Here is an 18,412-nt window from a genome sequence, read left to right as displayed (position 1 = left end):
AAATGTTCTGACTTAGGACTACGACTTTCATTTCTATACTGGGGTGTAAGTTCAAAGTTTTAAAAACGAGAGCGTTACGCCGGAACAACATGATTTTGAGCGTAAATATCTCTTTGATAGCCACTTCATTCGAAAGATGAAATGTCTACGCGTTACATGTTTATTAATTATTGACCCGAAAACTTGCTTCAAGAGCTTAAATATTGCTGAGCAATTCCACGCCAAATCAGCCGACCTTCTCCGATTTTTTTAATACTTGGTACTTAAGATGGAAGCCCCAAAAACACAATTTTCATTATCATATGACCAATTTAAATTACGACTGCTCGAAATCATCGATCTTTCTTTCAAAAAATAACTCGAGGTCCAGATGTCTGATAAAATATTTAATTTAATATTAAAAACATTTACATCTCAAAACACCCCCCCCCCCTTTTAATATTTTGTTTCTATATTTTTAGTGGAAACCCCTTTCAAGTTAACAAAGTTTGACGTACTGTGGTGCTGTGGAAAATGCAAAATTCAAAATAGAGATATGAATTTTTGAAAATATATGAAATTTCAATACTTTGTAAAATCGTAACAATTTGACAAAAGTAATATGAAAAATGAATTCTACATTCGATTCAACATTTAAAAAAAACAAAATAAAGCTTATTTTAGGACATTTTCGATGTGGTCACCCCTTTTTTCGATAACGCGTTTTAAACGGTGAACAAAATTCTTCATGTACAACTCTAACATTACGACTTCGATGCTGTTGAAAATCCGAGTTATTTCTTCTTTAAGTTCCTCCAAATTTTGTGGCTTATTAACATAGCAACGGTCCTTCACGTGCCCCCAGAGGAAGTAATCGACGACGAGAAATGTTGAAATTCTTACAAAGAGGACAAAGTTTCATTAAGGGAGTATTCTAGTCTAGAAATTTGAAAAAAATTAAATTTTTTTTCCTTCATATTTCTGTAGTTTAGACATTCAAGAATATACTCTAGAAAGGACATATCGAAAATCATATTATTTACCGAGTTAGAGCCATTTTTGTGATGCGGTATCTAACCTGGTACGGCCATAACAATGAACTTCAAACGCGTTTTTCTCGAAACTAGTTTTTTCAAACTGGCGTACACGATATCTCAAGTTCTACTGAACCGATTTATGTCAAATTTATATGAAAATAATCTGCATACATCTCTCTATCGCATGAACCAATAAAAAATTATAACTTTTTAATTTTACTATTTTTAAAAAATCGGTAAACGCAAAAAAAAACGTTTTAAACAGCATTTTTGTTTTCAAACGGCCGCCATTTTGTTAAAACCCATGTTTTTGACTTGTCCGAGGTTCATGCCATAGCGACATCTTTACTGATTCAGAATCTGTTCGATTTTTTTGTTTCAGATAACCAGAAGGACTGGAATCGTGTACGCCATGGCACAACTTTTTTTTGAACACCCTCACTTCACCAGCATGTAACTATTCTAATTATGAATATTTTTTTTCCGTCCTATTTTTGTTTTATTGTTGAAAGATAGATAAACGAATAATGATATAATGGATAGTAAAAATATTCTTTGTTTTATTTTTACGGAGTTCGAAAAAACGTCCGAAATTCGTGTCTCTACACTAGAATATCCCCTTAAGGCTTCGGTTGCTCGAGTAATACGATTTCACTAGAAATACACGTTCTTGTCGTCCCGAAGTGGGGAATGCAGTGATACCATCGACTGAGCGAAAAAAAATTATAAGGTTTATATTATATTTTCGATTTTTTTGCGTGAGCGTTTAATCTGAAAATTCTGCTTACAATCATTGGCCCAATCATAAAGTTCTTTTGAATTTATCCGCGGATGCTCATGCTGCCTTGCGAAACTAGCTCTTCTTGCCATTCGTTTAAAAGTTCCTCCCATTGCATCACATGGACCTTTACCATGTGATGTTGTAAAAAAATGACATTCAACTTCTAAACCCTAGCTTCTCGTAAATTCACATAGACTAGCAAAGTTTTTACTATTCTTATACTGAGAAGCAGCACCATCTGGCATAAAGATACACTTTTTTTATAGAAACAGTCGAATTCAAATGCCCCGATACGACCCGATTTCGATATAAACAGCTGTACTGCAGCGACATCATGTTTCAAAACCTCCGAAATGACAATGAAGCTCAAGTTCTGTAGTGTACCATTATCATCACAATAAACCACAAACGGGTGTATTGTGCACTGGAAATTATTCCAATGATAGCTCTGAACTTCATCTTGTAAAACGAACGTATAATACTCGGAAAAATCACATATTATTATAACTTATTCTGCCTTCTTGTTCAATTTAAATGATAGCGTGATGTATCAATTTATGAATTTTCTTCACAAAACATGAGCAAAATTCTTCTGAAGACATTATATTCAATTCAATGTTACATCTATCAGTTGACACCCACTGCTCAAAAGCCACCTCTTTAACATTTTTTATTCAATTGAGCTTGAAGGTTTTGTTTCAAACGATGATACATTATTACAATTCACACAAATACTATATCCTTGTGCAGAATTTATTGGAGCGCTCAAAACTGCTTTACGATTTGCGGTGCGATGGTTGTTTATTGAATTATTTATCATCGAAGACGAAGGGGTAATTTTTCATTCAAACTGAAATATCTCTGTATGGGAAGGTCCTACAGGAACGTTCTAGGAACCAAATGAAGGCTGGTAGATAAGGTTAATTGGATCTGCTGTTGATTTGGATAACAGAAAATCTCGACGAGTAATGCTGTTTAAATACATTTGTCATCAACAAATTTTTTTGAAAACCTCGATTTTCTGCGATCTTTCGTTTTTCAAAAAAACTAAAATTTTAACGTCTGTGATACTTATAAATGAAATTTGAATGAGCTAATATTTTGCATAGGGTATATTATCGTGCAAATCGACATTCGCAGCAAGTTCCGAATGAAAAATCGAATAATTATTTTTATTGGTACCCAAAACCATACGTTTCGTCTCGTATTTCGAAAAAATAACTTCCAGAGTCCCAGAGTGGATTTATGACAAAACATTTTTTTCGAGATGACACTAGCTCTCGACGTTTCATGCAGTTTTAAGACATTTGACATCTTAATTTTTTTTTCGAAACCCCCGTTTTCTTCCCCCTATGGGTGATTTTTAGATTTTCAAAAAACTCAAACTTTGATCGCTTTGCGCCACTCTCCCTTAAGTCCGATTTAGCTGATATTTGGCGTAAGGTGTTTTTTCGAGGTGGTGAACATTTTTTATGAGGTAACTTTTTGAAATTGGAGATGACCATTTTCGTTGGCACTCTAACCTACACACACCAATGTAAAAATATGCACGTGAAATATTCTAACACTCTTTTAAAACAGTTTTAGCACATCCCATCAATATGCGTTAGTTTTTCACGAAGCTACAGCATGTCAAAACTCTTATAAAATTTCCGACTTCGCACTCTGTTCCTCTAATTTTTTGTCGAGTGTATATCAAAAATGGTCAGTTTTAGGACAATAAACTTTGTATAGTTTTTCATGCAGGATTGCGTAGAAACGGTTTTTTGTTACTCTTCTTGTAATGCTAAAATTTCACAAAGTACTGAAATTTCATAAATTTTCAAAAACTCGTATCTCCATTTAGGAGAGTTTACCACGGCACCACTGTACATCAAACTTTGTTAAATTGTAAGACCTTTCTAATAAAAATATACAAAAAATATCGAAGGGGGGATGTTTTGAGATATAAAAGTTTTTAATATTAAATTAAATTTTTGAGTAAGATTTTTTAACAGTGCATTTGAAATGTTATTTTTCCTAAATAGTTAATTGATTTTCAAACAATTTTGTTGAACATCATATTTTAATCAGATTTTGAGGAACGATTTTTTGAAAGAAAGACCGATGATTTCGATGAAATCGAACGAATGATGACGCCCTTTTCAAAAATATGTCATAATTTAAATTGGTTATATGAGAATGAAAATTGTGTTTTTGGGAAGCTTCCATCATACGTACCAAGTTTTTAAAAAATCGGAGAAGGTCGGGTCAAAATTTGCTATTTTTTGGCTGATGGAATTGCTCTGCTTCTAAAACAGGTTATTGAAATCACAGAAACCTGTAGTTGACATTCAATGCCTTCTCCAACTAATGAAACATATAAAATTTCTGAAGATGATCCACGTTTTCCAGATATCATAAAGACATGCTTTAAACTTTACGAAGATACAAGATTAGCGAAGCCACTCATTGTCGGCTGTTTGCGAATAGCTGTTCAAAAGAGTCTAGACAACTGTTCTGTCCAGGATTATCTCGGGGAATACCTGAACCCATTAGCGCAAATGATAAACGAGTGTGACCGAGGAAAGGTATTATATGAACTGATCAGAGTTGCCTACTACTATGCATTGAATGTAAGAAGTTTATTTGTGGTATGTTGTGACTATTACTTCAATACTTTCTCGTTAATTTCCAGTTAGCGGTGGACCTTCGGTATTATATTTGCCATTTTATTAAAAAAATAGCACATCGGTTGATTAAATCATACGAACCGAAGATGGAAGGTGATGTGAAGACTTTTATTTTCCGATTAATGCATATTGCGGTGATTGTGCACAATCCTGAGAAAAATTTTACGGAGTGGAGATCGAATCAGGACTTGGAATTCACGGGGGATCGGCTGGAATGGAATAAGTTTCTGCGAAACTTCTACTATATCATTGAATGTGAGGTAAAAGTACATGCTTCCGCGTCGTATGATGCAGCGAGTGGGAGAGATGTACCCTTTGTAGATGGCTTCATAGACTTAGCCGCAAGGTTATGCTACTTGGTAAGCAAAGATTTGCTGTAGCATGGTTAAATCTCACGATCATCTATTGAATTTTGATAGGTTTTCTGGCACGATGAAGTGTGGCTTCAAAGGGATGAACCAGATGGCAATAGTGCAAAAAGAATCAAGCGAGCAAACAAACTGCAAAGTCTTATGGATTTAATTGAGGTGGACATCAGTAAACCAAATTGGCGATGGTTCATCATACTAGCGGAAATCGTCGAACGCTGCCCAGCGGTTGTTGAGGAAAACGATTATCAGCCTTTACTGCATCTGTTAAGCACAATACAGGTATCATATACACATACACAATCCTGTCGTAGGGAATTGTAATGGGACTTGTAAATTTCAGCCTAAACTACAATTTTCGTCCCATGTGAAATCATTCCGTTTCTGTTGTCTAGCCCTGTTGAACTATGAGAATAATGCGACGTTCCAGAAGTCAGTGATCATTGATAAAAACCAATGTGCGGAGCTTTGGCTCAAGATAATAGAGACATGCTTTCGGTAAGTTTATCTAGCGTCAGTAATGGAGTAATTCCATGCCGGAACTTCGTTCATGCTGCTAAGACTGTACACTATTCCAATTTCCATTGTCATACGACCAATTATATCCGCGACTAATTTTTTAATGTAGGAATACGTCTTTGATTTCTATACAGGGGGTCACCGTTATAGGGGAAATTTATTCAGCAACTTTTCTTCTAGAAACACAAACAGTGAAAATAGTGAAATAAGTAAACAATTCAACTCAAGTAAGTATGTTTTTTTAGATTTTATTCGCTGCATGCGCTATGTGTAAAGAGCTACAAACAACATAGTTACATACAATTCGGGCGTTAGTCTCCATGGCTAAGATGGGTGAATGGGTAATGGGAACGGTACGAAAGAACTAGTTCACCAGAAAGAGTGAACGAAGGATCGTTCATCATACGAACTGATTCTGATTAGACTGATTGCGAGCGAACTGTTTGGGAACAAATGAAGTGCAGCTGAACTTAATACAATAGAACCCCGATTATCCGCGGAATAGTCTGGCAAGGTCACCACGAATAACGAAAATCACGGATAACGCAAAAAAGGATTTATTCAGGTATTTCATTCTTAGACAATAGGCCAAATGTGCCCTAATGCTTTCCGATAATAAATAATAAAAACTACAATTAGAAACTACGACTAAAATTACCAATACTATTACTTATTCAGACCAATTAGGGGCTGTCCACATACCACGTTGACAACTCTAGGGGGGTAGAGGGTACGAAAATGTCCACGCTTGTCCACGGTGAGGGAGGAGGGAGTTTAGAATATGTCCATGTGGACACATAAAATGAATATTTCTGAAAATACAATATGATCAAAAATGAATGATATCTGCTCTGCATTTTCATCGAATTTCAATCTTGCCGCTCCTTACGTGTACTCCGTATTTATCAATAAAAGACCATATTTTTTCATATCGTTGAACTGTTTCGCTGAAATACGTATTCTGAGAGTAACGCACATGAACTGAGAGTGATGAACTTATTTACATTCCGCCAGGACGAAGACACCATCAAAGATACTCAGAATCTTGTAATTTGAAAAAATGCACGACATAGTTTTCTTAGTTACGGGTTTGTTGTTGTCTCTGTCTTTCGAAAATTCCAAAGGTGATGAACCAAAGGAAAATGAACAACGAATTACCTTGTGAAGCTTGGTTACGTAGAACGCTACTATATATCGATTCCATACTTGTATCTGGTGAGATTAGAAAGGAATTCTGATTTATGTGCTTCTACAAAGCTTCAATAAATTCTAACAAGTACTGCTCATAACTAAACGAAATTAAAGTTAGCGATCTAGAACAAACTAACAGAATTAGCCAATATGATAGACGTCGTATTCCACCGGACAAAGGCTTTGACAGTCCGGCCGAAAATGTTATGTTTCCTTAAGGAGTGCTATTTCACCCGTCGCCCTCACCAGATATTGATCCTTCTGGTTATCAATTGTTCGGGCCATTTTTCTTGAGAGCAATAATTTCGACTTATAGAATAGCATGGAAAAGAACCTTGTTCAGTTTTTCAAGAGAAACCAAACATGTTTTGGGAGGTTGGGCTTAGATGTTGCGGAAGGATCGATTCATCAATAACCTCACATTGTGTAAACTAGGAATAAGAATTAGGCAATCAATAGTTTGAAAAAGAGGCCACGCAGAGAAACTCGATGTTTGGAAGCCGCATGAATTATTCTAAAGGAAGTTGATTGACTAATTTTTATCAGCGAAGCACAACTATTAACCCATTACTGGAGCAAATAATCACGGTTGATAGAAATGGGAAAAATACGATATCGTTCGCCAAAGATCATGGGATAAGCGAGACAAACCACTACAAATATCATCAAAGCCCTGACTCCAAAAACGGGACGCTGTGTGTATGGTGGAACTGGAAGCGAATCTTCGATCATGAGGAGTTACATAGCCAAAAGGTTAATTCAGTGTTGTGCGGTTCACAACTGGATAGTTTTCACGAGGCGATTATGGAAGAAACCACCAAAATCGATGGACATAAAAGTGTCACATTAATCATTGATGACGCGCTTAAACAACAGGGCGATTAGTTGGGAAGCTTTGATGGATCCACGGTATAGCTCAGACCCTGCAAACATCTTTGTGATCTATTAAGAAATGATCGAGTTATAAGCGCTCGAAACCTTTAATTTTTTGCTACTTGTTCAGTGCCTAGATTTTCATTTTACTCCCTAATCTTCCAGTTAGACGTAGTCTTACCTCAAAAAAAAAAAAACTCAGAAATTAAACAGAAAAACGCGGATACTTTTTAATTGACCCAATATATTCGAAAAATTGTGTATCTATAATTGTGATGCTTTGGATTTTTTCCCTGAACCCCTTTACGGGTAGTGGTAACTATATTGCCATCAACGATTTTATTTTTTCTCTTCTTTAACAATAAATTATTACTTCTAGCCTAACTGTGGTAACTAGTTCTGATATCTAGCAACGTGCCTGATTTTTTTGTGCGCGCAAAAATTTAAAACTACAGTAAAACCTGTTTTTGTGCGGTTTTTTTGTGCGAATTTTTTTTGTGCGATATATTTTGTGCGGTTTTCTGTTCTTGTGCGGTGTGTGAAAAGAAGCATATTTGACGAAGTTATCGTCCATTTAGTTTTTTTTCGATGGTTTATATGCATTTCAGTGCGAAATATACGCTAGACGGGCAGGTGGCAACTGTAATGCCACTAATTTTTTCAATGTTTTTAATTGTTTTGTTTATTGAAAAAAGTATTTTGTGTATTTCAGTGTATGTGTATGTAAACATGTTGCTGTATTGTAATTTGCGATGATTAAATGCCTAGTTTTCACAGTCTGTTAGAGAGTTAAAACCGGCACGAATTCGGCAATAACCTAAATTTTTCCAAGACTTACGAGGTTGAACAGAAAGATCATTGGTACATGACGCCAGCGATCACGATGCAGGTTCATTGTTCATTTGAGCTGCCATTTGTGTGTTAAACATACCAACACTACATAATTTAATGCGACATTCTTATAACTTGAACAGCATGGCCGATATCGATTTTTTCTTTATCACTGCTGCTTTGTTCCGTGATTCCAATAACTATTTTGTAATGAAGCCCTAGATTTCTTTGTCTATTTTTTTTTGAAAACATATACATCTCAATCAACTTACGGCGGGTATTAATGGAGTATTGAAATAAAGAATTCCCGAGAATAGATACACAAGTAAATTTTTTATGTGGATTTTAGCGGTGAAAACAATCTTACAACATAAGTGGAATTGGGAAGAAACTAAATAGTTATACAAATAACTTTCCATAGAATGTTGGAAAACAAATAAATGAATTTAAAACAGACCGTTATTATTAATTTAGCTAACATTTTTATCCATAAAACTAGAGATGGGCAAAACAGTTCACTTTGATGAACGGTTCAGTCACTAACCGTTCACATAAGTGAATCAGTTCATTTGAACCGTTCTTTCGCTCATTCGTCCAGTTATATTAAGAAAAACATAGAATGATAGCTGAAACCCAACATCAATAGACAGCTATTAATTGATATCGTTGAATTCATATTTTTGAAATTTAGTGGGGAAAGATGAGCTGCTTCTTCTTTAAAAGTCGCGAACTGTATGTGAAAACATGGTTATCGGCCGACATTTGATGCGCACAAAATATGTGCAATTTTTCATATTTTCTGTTTGGTCAACACATAGGTTCCATGTAAGAACATTTTTCATAATGTTCATTCAGAGAAAAAAATCAGCAGCGGTCTTCACTCACAATCAATCGTACAAACAATTACGATAACTCGTACACGCAATAGGCCATGCAATGGATTGAAAGCAACGAAAAACCTTTTTGCTCAATTAGCCCTCACTAGAAGATTTCATGTTTACCTAATTCATGCATCGCCCCAGCTTCCCCCAGTTTTTTTTTCTGATGATCAGGAAGTATATGAATGTTTCGCGGAATTGAAAAAATACATGAAATTGAAAATATACAGCTTCGGTTTTAAAACTACGAAAATCTAATTCAATGTTTAACCCAAAATTGAGTATACATCAACAAAATAAACCCTGCGTTATATGCATTTTGCTCGTAAATAACAATATCGTTTTATTTTTCTTACAAGCATAATCGTTCTATTGATTCCGTCCAGCGCAAATCAGTTCAGCTGCACTCGTTCGTTCACAAACAATTTGCCCGCAAATACTTCGTTCTCAAACAGTTCACTCTCAATTAGTTCTTTCCCATACAGTTCATTCGCAAACGGTTCACTCTCAATCAGTTCACTCACAAACATTTCTTTCGGAATCAGTTCGTTCACAAATCGTTCGCTCGCAATCAGTTCATGGGGATAACTACCATTCTTTGAAAAAGAATGACCGTTCGTTCACTCTTTTCGGCGAACTAGTTCTTTCGTACCGTTCGTGAACGGTTTGCCCATCTCTACATAAAACTATAAAATAGAAAATAGAAGCATGTCGATTGTCGAATGAATATTCCCAAGCCCGTGTTCTTTCTAAATGATCTATTAGCCTTAAAGAGCAATACGGAAAGGAAAGAAAATTGTGTGCTTACACTAAAATGAATCAGCGAAGTTTCCCGCATCATGTTCAAATTTCCTCATTACAATTTTTCATTTTACTGCGTATTTCCGTTGCATGTTATATTGATTAAATTTTATTTATTAAGAGGAGATTAAAAAAAAATCATAACCTGATCTGACGGAATTTTCTCTTTTTTTTTCATTCGGGTAAACGTTGTATTCTGGTAAATGTGGCATTTGGGTTCATTCGGGTGAATGTAGCACTCAGGTATTTCCAGAATACAAATTACGCTGGACGGAACGGATGAATATATCGAGAACGCTTGGAGAAAACTAAAAAAAGATAACGATATTTTAAATTTAAGGCATTTTTTCAATATTTATATACAGGGTGTCGAATAACTAGAAAAAAACTAGAATTTCTGGGAATATCGGGGAATTTCGTCAGTAATCAGTGGGATATTGCATTTTTTTTATCACTACTCGAGCCGATTATTATTTTAATTATAGCTATTGCGGTAATCCGATAGGTAATGACATCTAAAATATGTATTTAACTAGTCAGGTTCTCTATAGGTCCTTCAGTATATGTTGTTTGCTGTGGGTGGAATTAGATCTTCAGAAGGGTCAACTTCAATATGTGTATGTGAAATTGTTCCCAGCAATTCTCCTTTTGAAGCATCTCGAACCTACACACACTTCCAGGTACTTTCAGGGATAGTCGATTAGGTTGAGTTGCAACTCATCACTTACTTGTGCAATCAATAGAGAACATAATCAGATTCTATGTTGTTCAGGATCCTTTCCGAAGATCCACAAAAAAAAATCCATCCGAAATTCCTCTCTCAGTCTTTCCAGTATGACGTGAATACCAATCCACACTTTCATTTGTCTATTTTAATTCAGAAACACATAAAAGAAGATCAGAGTAACAACAGCAACTTTGTAACATTGTAAATTTTCAAAATTTATTACCTAATTAATGTTCAATCCTAGGAAGTAATAATAATAATAAAAAATCGTTAAGAGAAAATCTAAGTGATTTAGATCAATGATTTAGTCGGGATCAATAACTAGTTAGAGACACTAAAACTAAGAAACAATCGTTAGACAAAACAACGAACAAGCAAAAATCAATGAACAAGTCGAAATCAAAACGAATAATATAATATAACAGAGAAGCTTAGGTAACAAACAAGGATATGAAGATAAAATTTATCAAAGAAAGCTTGAACCTAAACACTGGATTTAGATTTATTAGGAGAACAAGTAAAAAATATTTCTGAAAGCATCCAATTAGCGAAAACAAAAGTTATCCATTCAATTGTACTGACAACCGTAGAACTAATAGAAGCTACCAAAATTTATAAAAAAAAGCAACATTACAATCAACTCATTCGAGTGATTTGGTTTGGGCGTTCATGACTTCTCTGGGAATGGGACGCAATTCAAATTGGTCGTATGGAAATAAAAATTGGAAATTGGTCAGTTAATTGGGCATGGGATTTTTCAACATACTGTAGATATAACTCTCATCAAGCACTTATAATTCCAGGTGTAGCACCTCCAACAACAAGTGTGCCTCAGATAATCACTGTCTGTTGCGACTGCTCATTACTCATCGTAAATACCCTTCGGCCACGTTCCTAAATAGTATTCTTAATGCGTTTTATTGCTACTCAATCGACCGCAAGAACGTCAATATTGAGACCATAGCAACGATTCTGGAAACGATTCCATTAGAGTCGTTAGGAAATGTACAGGAAATGGTCGAGAAACTGTTAAACTACATTTTCCCAAGTTCACGCGAAGCTCAGGCAAAAGCAATTTTGAATCACCAGGAACAACTCGATATGAAGCTTCTAGCAAATGTTTCAATCAATTTATCGGTTACGAAGCACCAACACAAGGACTGTGAGCAAGCGCAAAAGTATCGCCCGAGAACTAAGTATTTTGAGACAAATCATATGGTGCGAGACATCGAAGAAAATATCCTTCTGAGAAGTATCCAAAAACTACTGGAAGTTAACATAATCAAACAAGATCCGCAACCTTTGCAGAAGGCAGTACCATTGGTTACTTATAACATACACGAGGCTAATTTTGGAATGCTTTGCGCGGTGCTGAATTCCGAGAAACATAATCCCGCAGACAAAAGTTTAATCAACATCATTCGGGACATTGAACTGTTTTTGGTCATTTTGAACAGTTTTCTGGCTCACAATGCTTTTACTAAAGATGGTTTTGAAAAATGCTTATTAACGAAGAAGCTTGCATTCAAAATTCAGGAAATGGATTTTGCATTCGGAGCTGTTGAAAATCGTGATTTGATCATGTTAGAGCTGCATGAAATATCTACCGGGCTGCTGGTGATATTCCAAGGACCTTATCACGAGTTCATAAATCAGATGATCGCAAAAAGCAACTTTACTAATATTCTCAAATGGATTCTAAAAAATGCGCGAAATTTACCTAACGATGATTCCGATGTCACTGAGTTCTTGCAGTACAGAAAGCTCAGCAAGCAACAGTTGCATCATCATAATCTACTGTTGGTCGTTGCCCATTATATGAAATATCATGGAACACACACGATGAAATTGCAAACATTTCTCGACTCAACTATATTCAACATGTACAATAATTTGGTTATTTTCCACGTTATGAAGATGTCCGAGATATTGGTTGACCACAGTTCATCTCTTCCCGTCGCAAAATGGATACTGAAACATGTCAAAGATATTTGTGTAGCTCATCATACAAACATAGGCATCACGGAAGCCATAATCGATTTGTTCCCCAAGCTGATTACTTTCGTTAGTCCGCATGATGAACTGTTCAACGACACCATTACACTGTTCTCATCGTTCAACCGGAAGGCCACCATGCTGCACTACTCGGTGAATTTGCAGAAAAAAATCCACAGCCAGATTAAGCATCTCATCAAAGCGTTTCCCGACCACTACGAAGCACATAAGGTACTCTATACGAGAATGGCCACGTTGATCGCATCATCAGATTTTGTCATTAAAATGACTGCCGTTGAAAATTTGATCCATATCTTTAAGGATGGCTGGGCTTTTCCCGCGGACCAAATTCCAAGTAAATTTTACCTTTTTCAACTGACACTTTACTCTGAGGTTGGATTTAAAATGGATGTTAGTACACTCAGTTCATACAAACTATTGATAAATTATTAAATCTCATTCATTGATTGCAGATGGCTTCAACAAGGGACAAAAAGCAATGCACGTTGTCGGCCTTCATTCAACTGTTGTATGCAGCGATGTGTAGCAATTATTATCTCAGGAAACGTGCCATGTTGGATTTGGTGGAACAAATAAGTTTGAGTCAATGGCAACCACGTATGTTTTTTTAAACTTTTCAGGAAATCGTTTAAAATTTCAAAATGTTTGCAGACAAAGTACAACTATTAATTAAATTGATCAATGAGACGGGATTAATCGATCCGGTTGAAGCGGTGCAGAATTCCCTAGATAGCATACTCGAGCTGTGGATTACCAAGAATTACAAATTAGAAACGTAAGTATGAACAATGCCTACAATGAATCTACAACATCGAATAAGGCCGAGGACATAGTAAACGCGATGCGATGCGGGTGCGGGAAAGCTCTTTTATTCAAAAATGTGAAAATCAAATGTAAACCGCTCAGACCAGTCATAGAGCCCTATTCCAGAAAACGAGACGAGCAAAACATCCTATTCCAGTACACGAGTTTCATTGAAATGTTTTATTTTGTAGACTGGAAAGACTTCTGACCCTTTTGTTGGTATGATCAGTGATGTCAGATGTGAAGACATGTTTTTATTTTGAGAAAAACAACAAACATATAACAAACATTTCTAAAATTGATCAATGGAGACTCTACTCTTAGTGTCAAAATCCTAAAATCATAACAAAGATGAATACGTTTCATATATCTTTTTATGTTATTGATATTTTCTACCAGCATATGGTTTTATCACTGAGACGTTTCGTCATTATGGAGTTTTTGGAACCAATGTTTATTCACTTAATCAACGATTTATAAAGGAAAGTTTTAAATGTATATGCATGTATTCCCCCTAACAGTTGCACAATAAAGTACTCTAGTTTCTTTTTCACATGCATAGCAATAAACTTCATCTAGGTACGATGATTGAAACGCATTAACAGTTCGGCTGAAAAGATCACAAGGTTGACGTCTAGATTGCGCCTCTTGCAAAAATCTACTTGATCATCACAAAGCACCATCTTTCAATGGATACGTGTCAAAATTTGACAGCAATCGGTCAATTGGTTCGTGAGTTTCAGCACTGAGAGTGAAGCAACTTTTGTTATTGTGAATAAAATTGGAAAAATCGATGGCAAAATTGCAGGAATTGGGCTTCGAATTGCTTCCGCATCCACCGTATTCTTAAGATCTGGCCCCCATCGACTTTTTTCTGTTCGCAGACCCGAAGAGAATGCTCGCTGGCAAGAAATTCAAGACCGATAATGAAGTGATTACCGAAACTGAGGCCTGTTTTGGAAAAACCGAAAGAGTACTATGAAAATGGTATCGAAAAGATGCAAGATCGCTATAATCGCTGTATCGTCCTCGAAGGCAATTTGAATTTTGCAAAAAAAAAAGTTTTACTGTATTACCTTATAAACTTCTAAGCCAAAATGTTACATAAAAATAAAAATCAGTGGAAAATCATTGTTTTACAAAAAAAATCTCAGAAATAGAATCATAAATTATTCTTTTTTGTTCAATATGATTATGAAGACACCTTTCGTGCCATGTTAATATATTTGAAACAAACATCTGGCACCCCTGGCTATGAAGTTCAATGTTTACATTTGGTTGTAGTGTTTGTAAAATGTCCATTTGAAAATCTGTAGAAAATTCAAATTACTGAATTAAATTTTATGGTTGCAGTTCAAAACATACATTGCTTAAGCAAATCTAGTTCTGAAGATGAAAGTGGAACAAAGCTATGCCGATGCTTTGAATCAACAAGTTGAAAACACATCAAACCAAACCAGACGATGAATCGACTGATTCTTCAGCGAGCGCTGCCAAACAGTCGAGTCAGACGAACTACGTCTGTTTTTAGTCGAGCTCGGTTTCTGGAATATGGAAACAAACGAGACGAGCTCTCGTCTTCTCTTGTCGTCTTGGTTTCTGGAATAGGGCTCATAGCGAGATGGAAAATTAAAGGTGGGAAGATTTTTCAATCCGTGACGTCACAGATTTTGTTTATGTTACTTTTCTTATACCAGTCCACTACATAAGAAAAGTGTTGTTATTAAAAGTAAAAATAAGCAGATGAAATGAACGAACAGTTTTTTTTTCCCAAAATCAATGCCAGCTTTCAAAATAATAAGGGCCTAACTGACATTTCAGCAGAAACTGAAATATGACCTAGATTGAGACGAAAAGTTTTCCACTTGCGTTCTAGTTTTAGACGAATGAAGTGTTCAGCACCCTAATTGTGAAAAAAGGAATTACTATTGCTGACAAGAGATAAACTTCCATGAAGTAGCTCTAAAATCCAAACATAGTAGACATTAGAATACTATTTCTGATATAAGAATAAATCAAAGAAAAAATTAAACATTTTGTTCGTGACATGTTTTGTTCTTTTTTTTATAATGCGAAAAATATTTTTTGGAAATATATAACTAGTTTCTGTATATCCTCTTTCAACGTTATCCGTTGACACATTCAATTTTGTACCAATTGAATAACTGACTGGTATGCCTGGTATGTGAACTTCCTATCTTCCTGGCTTCTAATACAATCAAAGTTTATCACAACCAAAAACCGTGAATCTTCCCACCTTCTATTCTTCATATCGAACCCATAGTACGCGATGCGATGACGATTTCAATGCGGCGAAACTGTTCGTGGAGTGTTTTGCCGCTTGTAAACGCAAGCAAAATTAACGCAAGTTAATTTTCATAAATATCTTCATAATCGAACCCATCGAACGAAAATAAAAATTGACTTATTAAATTATTATTTACGTTTAGTTCGTTAAATTATAGGTGTACCGGCAAGTTTCTTCGGTTTTACAACAGATGGCGTAACTTGATTATTATTCCAGTGAGTTAAATTTCCAGGCATTCGTTGGAAATATACTATCATTGCACGTCTTTTTCAGTATGTGTCAAAAAGTTGAAGCGTAAGCAGTATAGTTTTTTTTCCACTTCGAATATGTCGAATTTCGTACCAACGGGAGTGCTTTTGCGGGGAGTGTTACATTATTACTTCAATATGAAGATAAAAGCTGCGGGAAGTCATCGCATTTTGGTGGAAGTTTATGGTGACCATGCTCCAACTGAGCGAACGTATCAGACGTGGTTTGCATTGTTTAAAAGTGGTAACTTTGACTTGGAAGACGAAGAACGTTGCCAAAAAAGTTTGAATATGAAGAATTGGAGGCTTTACTCGATCAAGATCTGTCACAAACGCGACAATAACTTGCTGATACACTTGGAGTAGCTCAGCAAACCATATCTGATCTGAACGCCGTTTTTTCACGTGCGAACAACTGCTCCAACGGCATAAAAGAAAGGGTTTCTTGCATCGAATCGTTACCGGCGATGAAAAGTGGGTCCATTACGACAATCCTAAACGACGGGCAACGTATGGATATCCCGGCTATGCATCAACATCGACGGCCGCGTGGGATATTCACGGCCAGAAGGTTATGCTGTCTATTTGGTGGGACCAGCTGGGTGTGATGTACTATGAGCTGCCAAAACCGAATGAAACCATAACGGGGGCCTCTACCGGCGACAATTGATGCGTTTGAGCCGCGCACTGAAGGAAGAACGGCTACACTATGAGCAAAGATACGATATAGTCATTTTGCAGCACGACAATGCTCTGCCTCATGTCGCAAAACCGGCCAAAACTTACCTGGAAACGCTGAAATGGGAGGTTCTATCCCACCCGCCGGATTCTCCAGACATTGCTCCGTCCGATTACTACCTTTTTCGATCGATGCAACATAGCACTTCTCCAATTTTGATCAAGTCAAAATTGGATCGACTCGTGGTTAGTCGACAAACCGCCCGATTATTTCCGCAAAGGGATCCGTGAATTGCCAGAAAGATGACGTCTGACTAATGATAGAGTTCTAGTTAATTTGGTTGAGTCACGTTCGTTATCGGAATTAATTCATTACTGCCCAGGTGTAGGTTATATTTACTTTGCGACTTTTGTGGGAAACTCGAACTTTGCAAGCTTCAATACACATCAAAACAACAAAAATGACAGATAAAATGACACTGACACAAAAAACACTCTTAAATTGTTAAATTGTTATGTGGTATCATTTAAAATGCGCTTAACACTTTAGTTTCATCAAAAACAGTTTTTCAAAAACGGGCATTTTTGCGTATTAAATTTCATAAGCTGGGCACTAATGAGTTAACCAGACAAATCAATCCACGAACTAAGAACGGCCATGGACCACTACTTTTAATTTAGAGAAAGAGCTATTAATCTGTCTTACCTCAATAAGTTTTGACCTGGAATGTTTCCCCGTGTTTAGTCAAATTAAGCCGCAGGCTCCACTCCTGGTGGTGCCTTTCCGTCAATTCAACTTTGCAACCATACTTCCCCCGGAACCACATTTGGTTTCCTGGAAGCCACCGAGAGCACCATACATTAGCGTTTCCCAATTGCTAATTGGCATAGTTTACGGTTAGAACTAGGGCGGTATCTAATCGTCTTCGATCCTCTAACTTTCATTCTTGATTAATGAAAGCATCCATGACAAATGCTTTCGCTTTAGTTAGCCTTACAACGGTCTACGAATTTCACCTCTCGCGCCGTAATACTAATGCCCCCAAATACTTCTGTTAATCACTACCTCTGGATCCGGTTACAAACCAATGAATATTAGGACCGAGATTAGGTTAGGTTTTTGATTATAGAGCATTTAAACTTTTTCAGTTCATTCGTCTCTAGCCTTGAGAAAGGCCCTTGGAAAACTTTACTCTACTCCTGCATCACACCTCCACCCTCATTGCCTTGAGAAAGGCACTCGATCCCTCGTCGTCCAGCTCGTTCAGCAACGATGTTATCAAGTCGGCGTTCACACAAAGAATGACCACTCTAATTTTTTCAAGGTAATCGCAGCTGGGCAGATGAAAGCAAAGTGCCACCGTGTATGTGCACCTAGTCTTATAGATTTATTTAAATTAAAAAATTGATGTCATGTTTAGGGAATAGACTAGGCTAAAAATTTACCTGGAAACATTAGATCCTACTGCGATATTTTCAGAATTACGGTGAATTTAGTTAAGCACTTTTTTGAAATCGATGCAAAAAATTTAAATAATTTCTTTTTTGTCAAAGTAACAAATTATCCTTGTGCAGAATTTATTGGAGTTTTCAAAACTGTTTTTCGATTTGCGGTGCGATGGTTGTTTATTGAATGATTCATCATCAAAGACGAAGGGGTAATTTTTCATTCAAACTGAAATATCTCTGTGTTGTTCAATA

The 18,412-nt window shown here is 36.2% G+C and overlaps 1 protein-coding gene across 1 annotated transcript in view; it reads left to right on the top strand.

Moving 5' to 3' along the window:
* Window positions 1-18,412, top strand: part of LOC129772848 (serine/threonine-protein kinase ATM) — a 64,134-nt gene that overhangs the window by 18,787 nt on the left and 26,935 nt on the right. The window contains exons 3-9 of the mRNA XM_055776360.1: window positions 4,192-4,412; window positions 4,475-4,828; window positions 4,889-5,119; window positions 5,181-5,335; window positions 11,461-13,063; window positions 13,126-13,270; window positions 13,325-13,448. Of these exons, the coding sequence (XP_055632335.1) occupies window positions 4,192-4,412; window positions 4,475-4,828; window positions 4,889-5,119; window positions 5,181-5,335; window positions 11,461-13,063; window positions 13,126-13,270; window positions 13,325-13,448 (2,833 nt within the window). The remainder of the gene's footprint in view (window positions 1-4,191; window positions 4,413-4,474; window positions 4,829-4,888; window positions 5,120-5,180; window positions 5,336-11,460; window positions 13,064-13,125; window positions 13,271-13,324; window positions 13,449-18,412) is intronic.

The sequence above is a fragment of the Toxorhynchites rutilus genome, chromosome 3, assembly GCF_029784135.1.
Source record: "Toxorhynchites rutilus septentrionalis strain SRP chromosome 3, ASM2978413v1, whole genome shotgun sequence".
NCBI classification, from domain to species: domain Eukaryota; kingdom Metazoa; phylum Arthropoda; class Insecta; order Diptera; family Culicidae; genus Toxorhynchites; species Toxorhynchites rutilus.
This window is presented reverse-complemented; position numbering and strand designations above follow the sequence as displayed.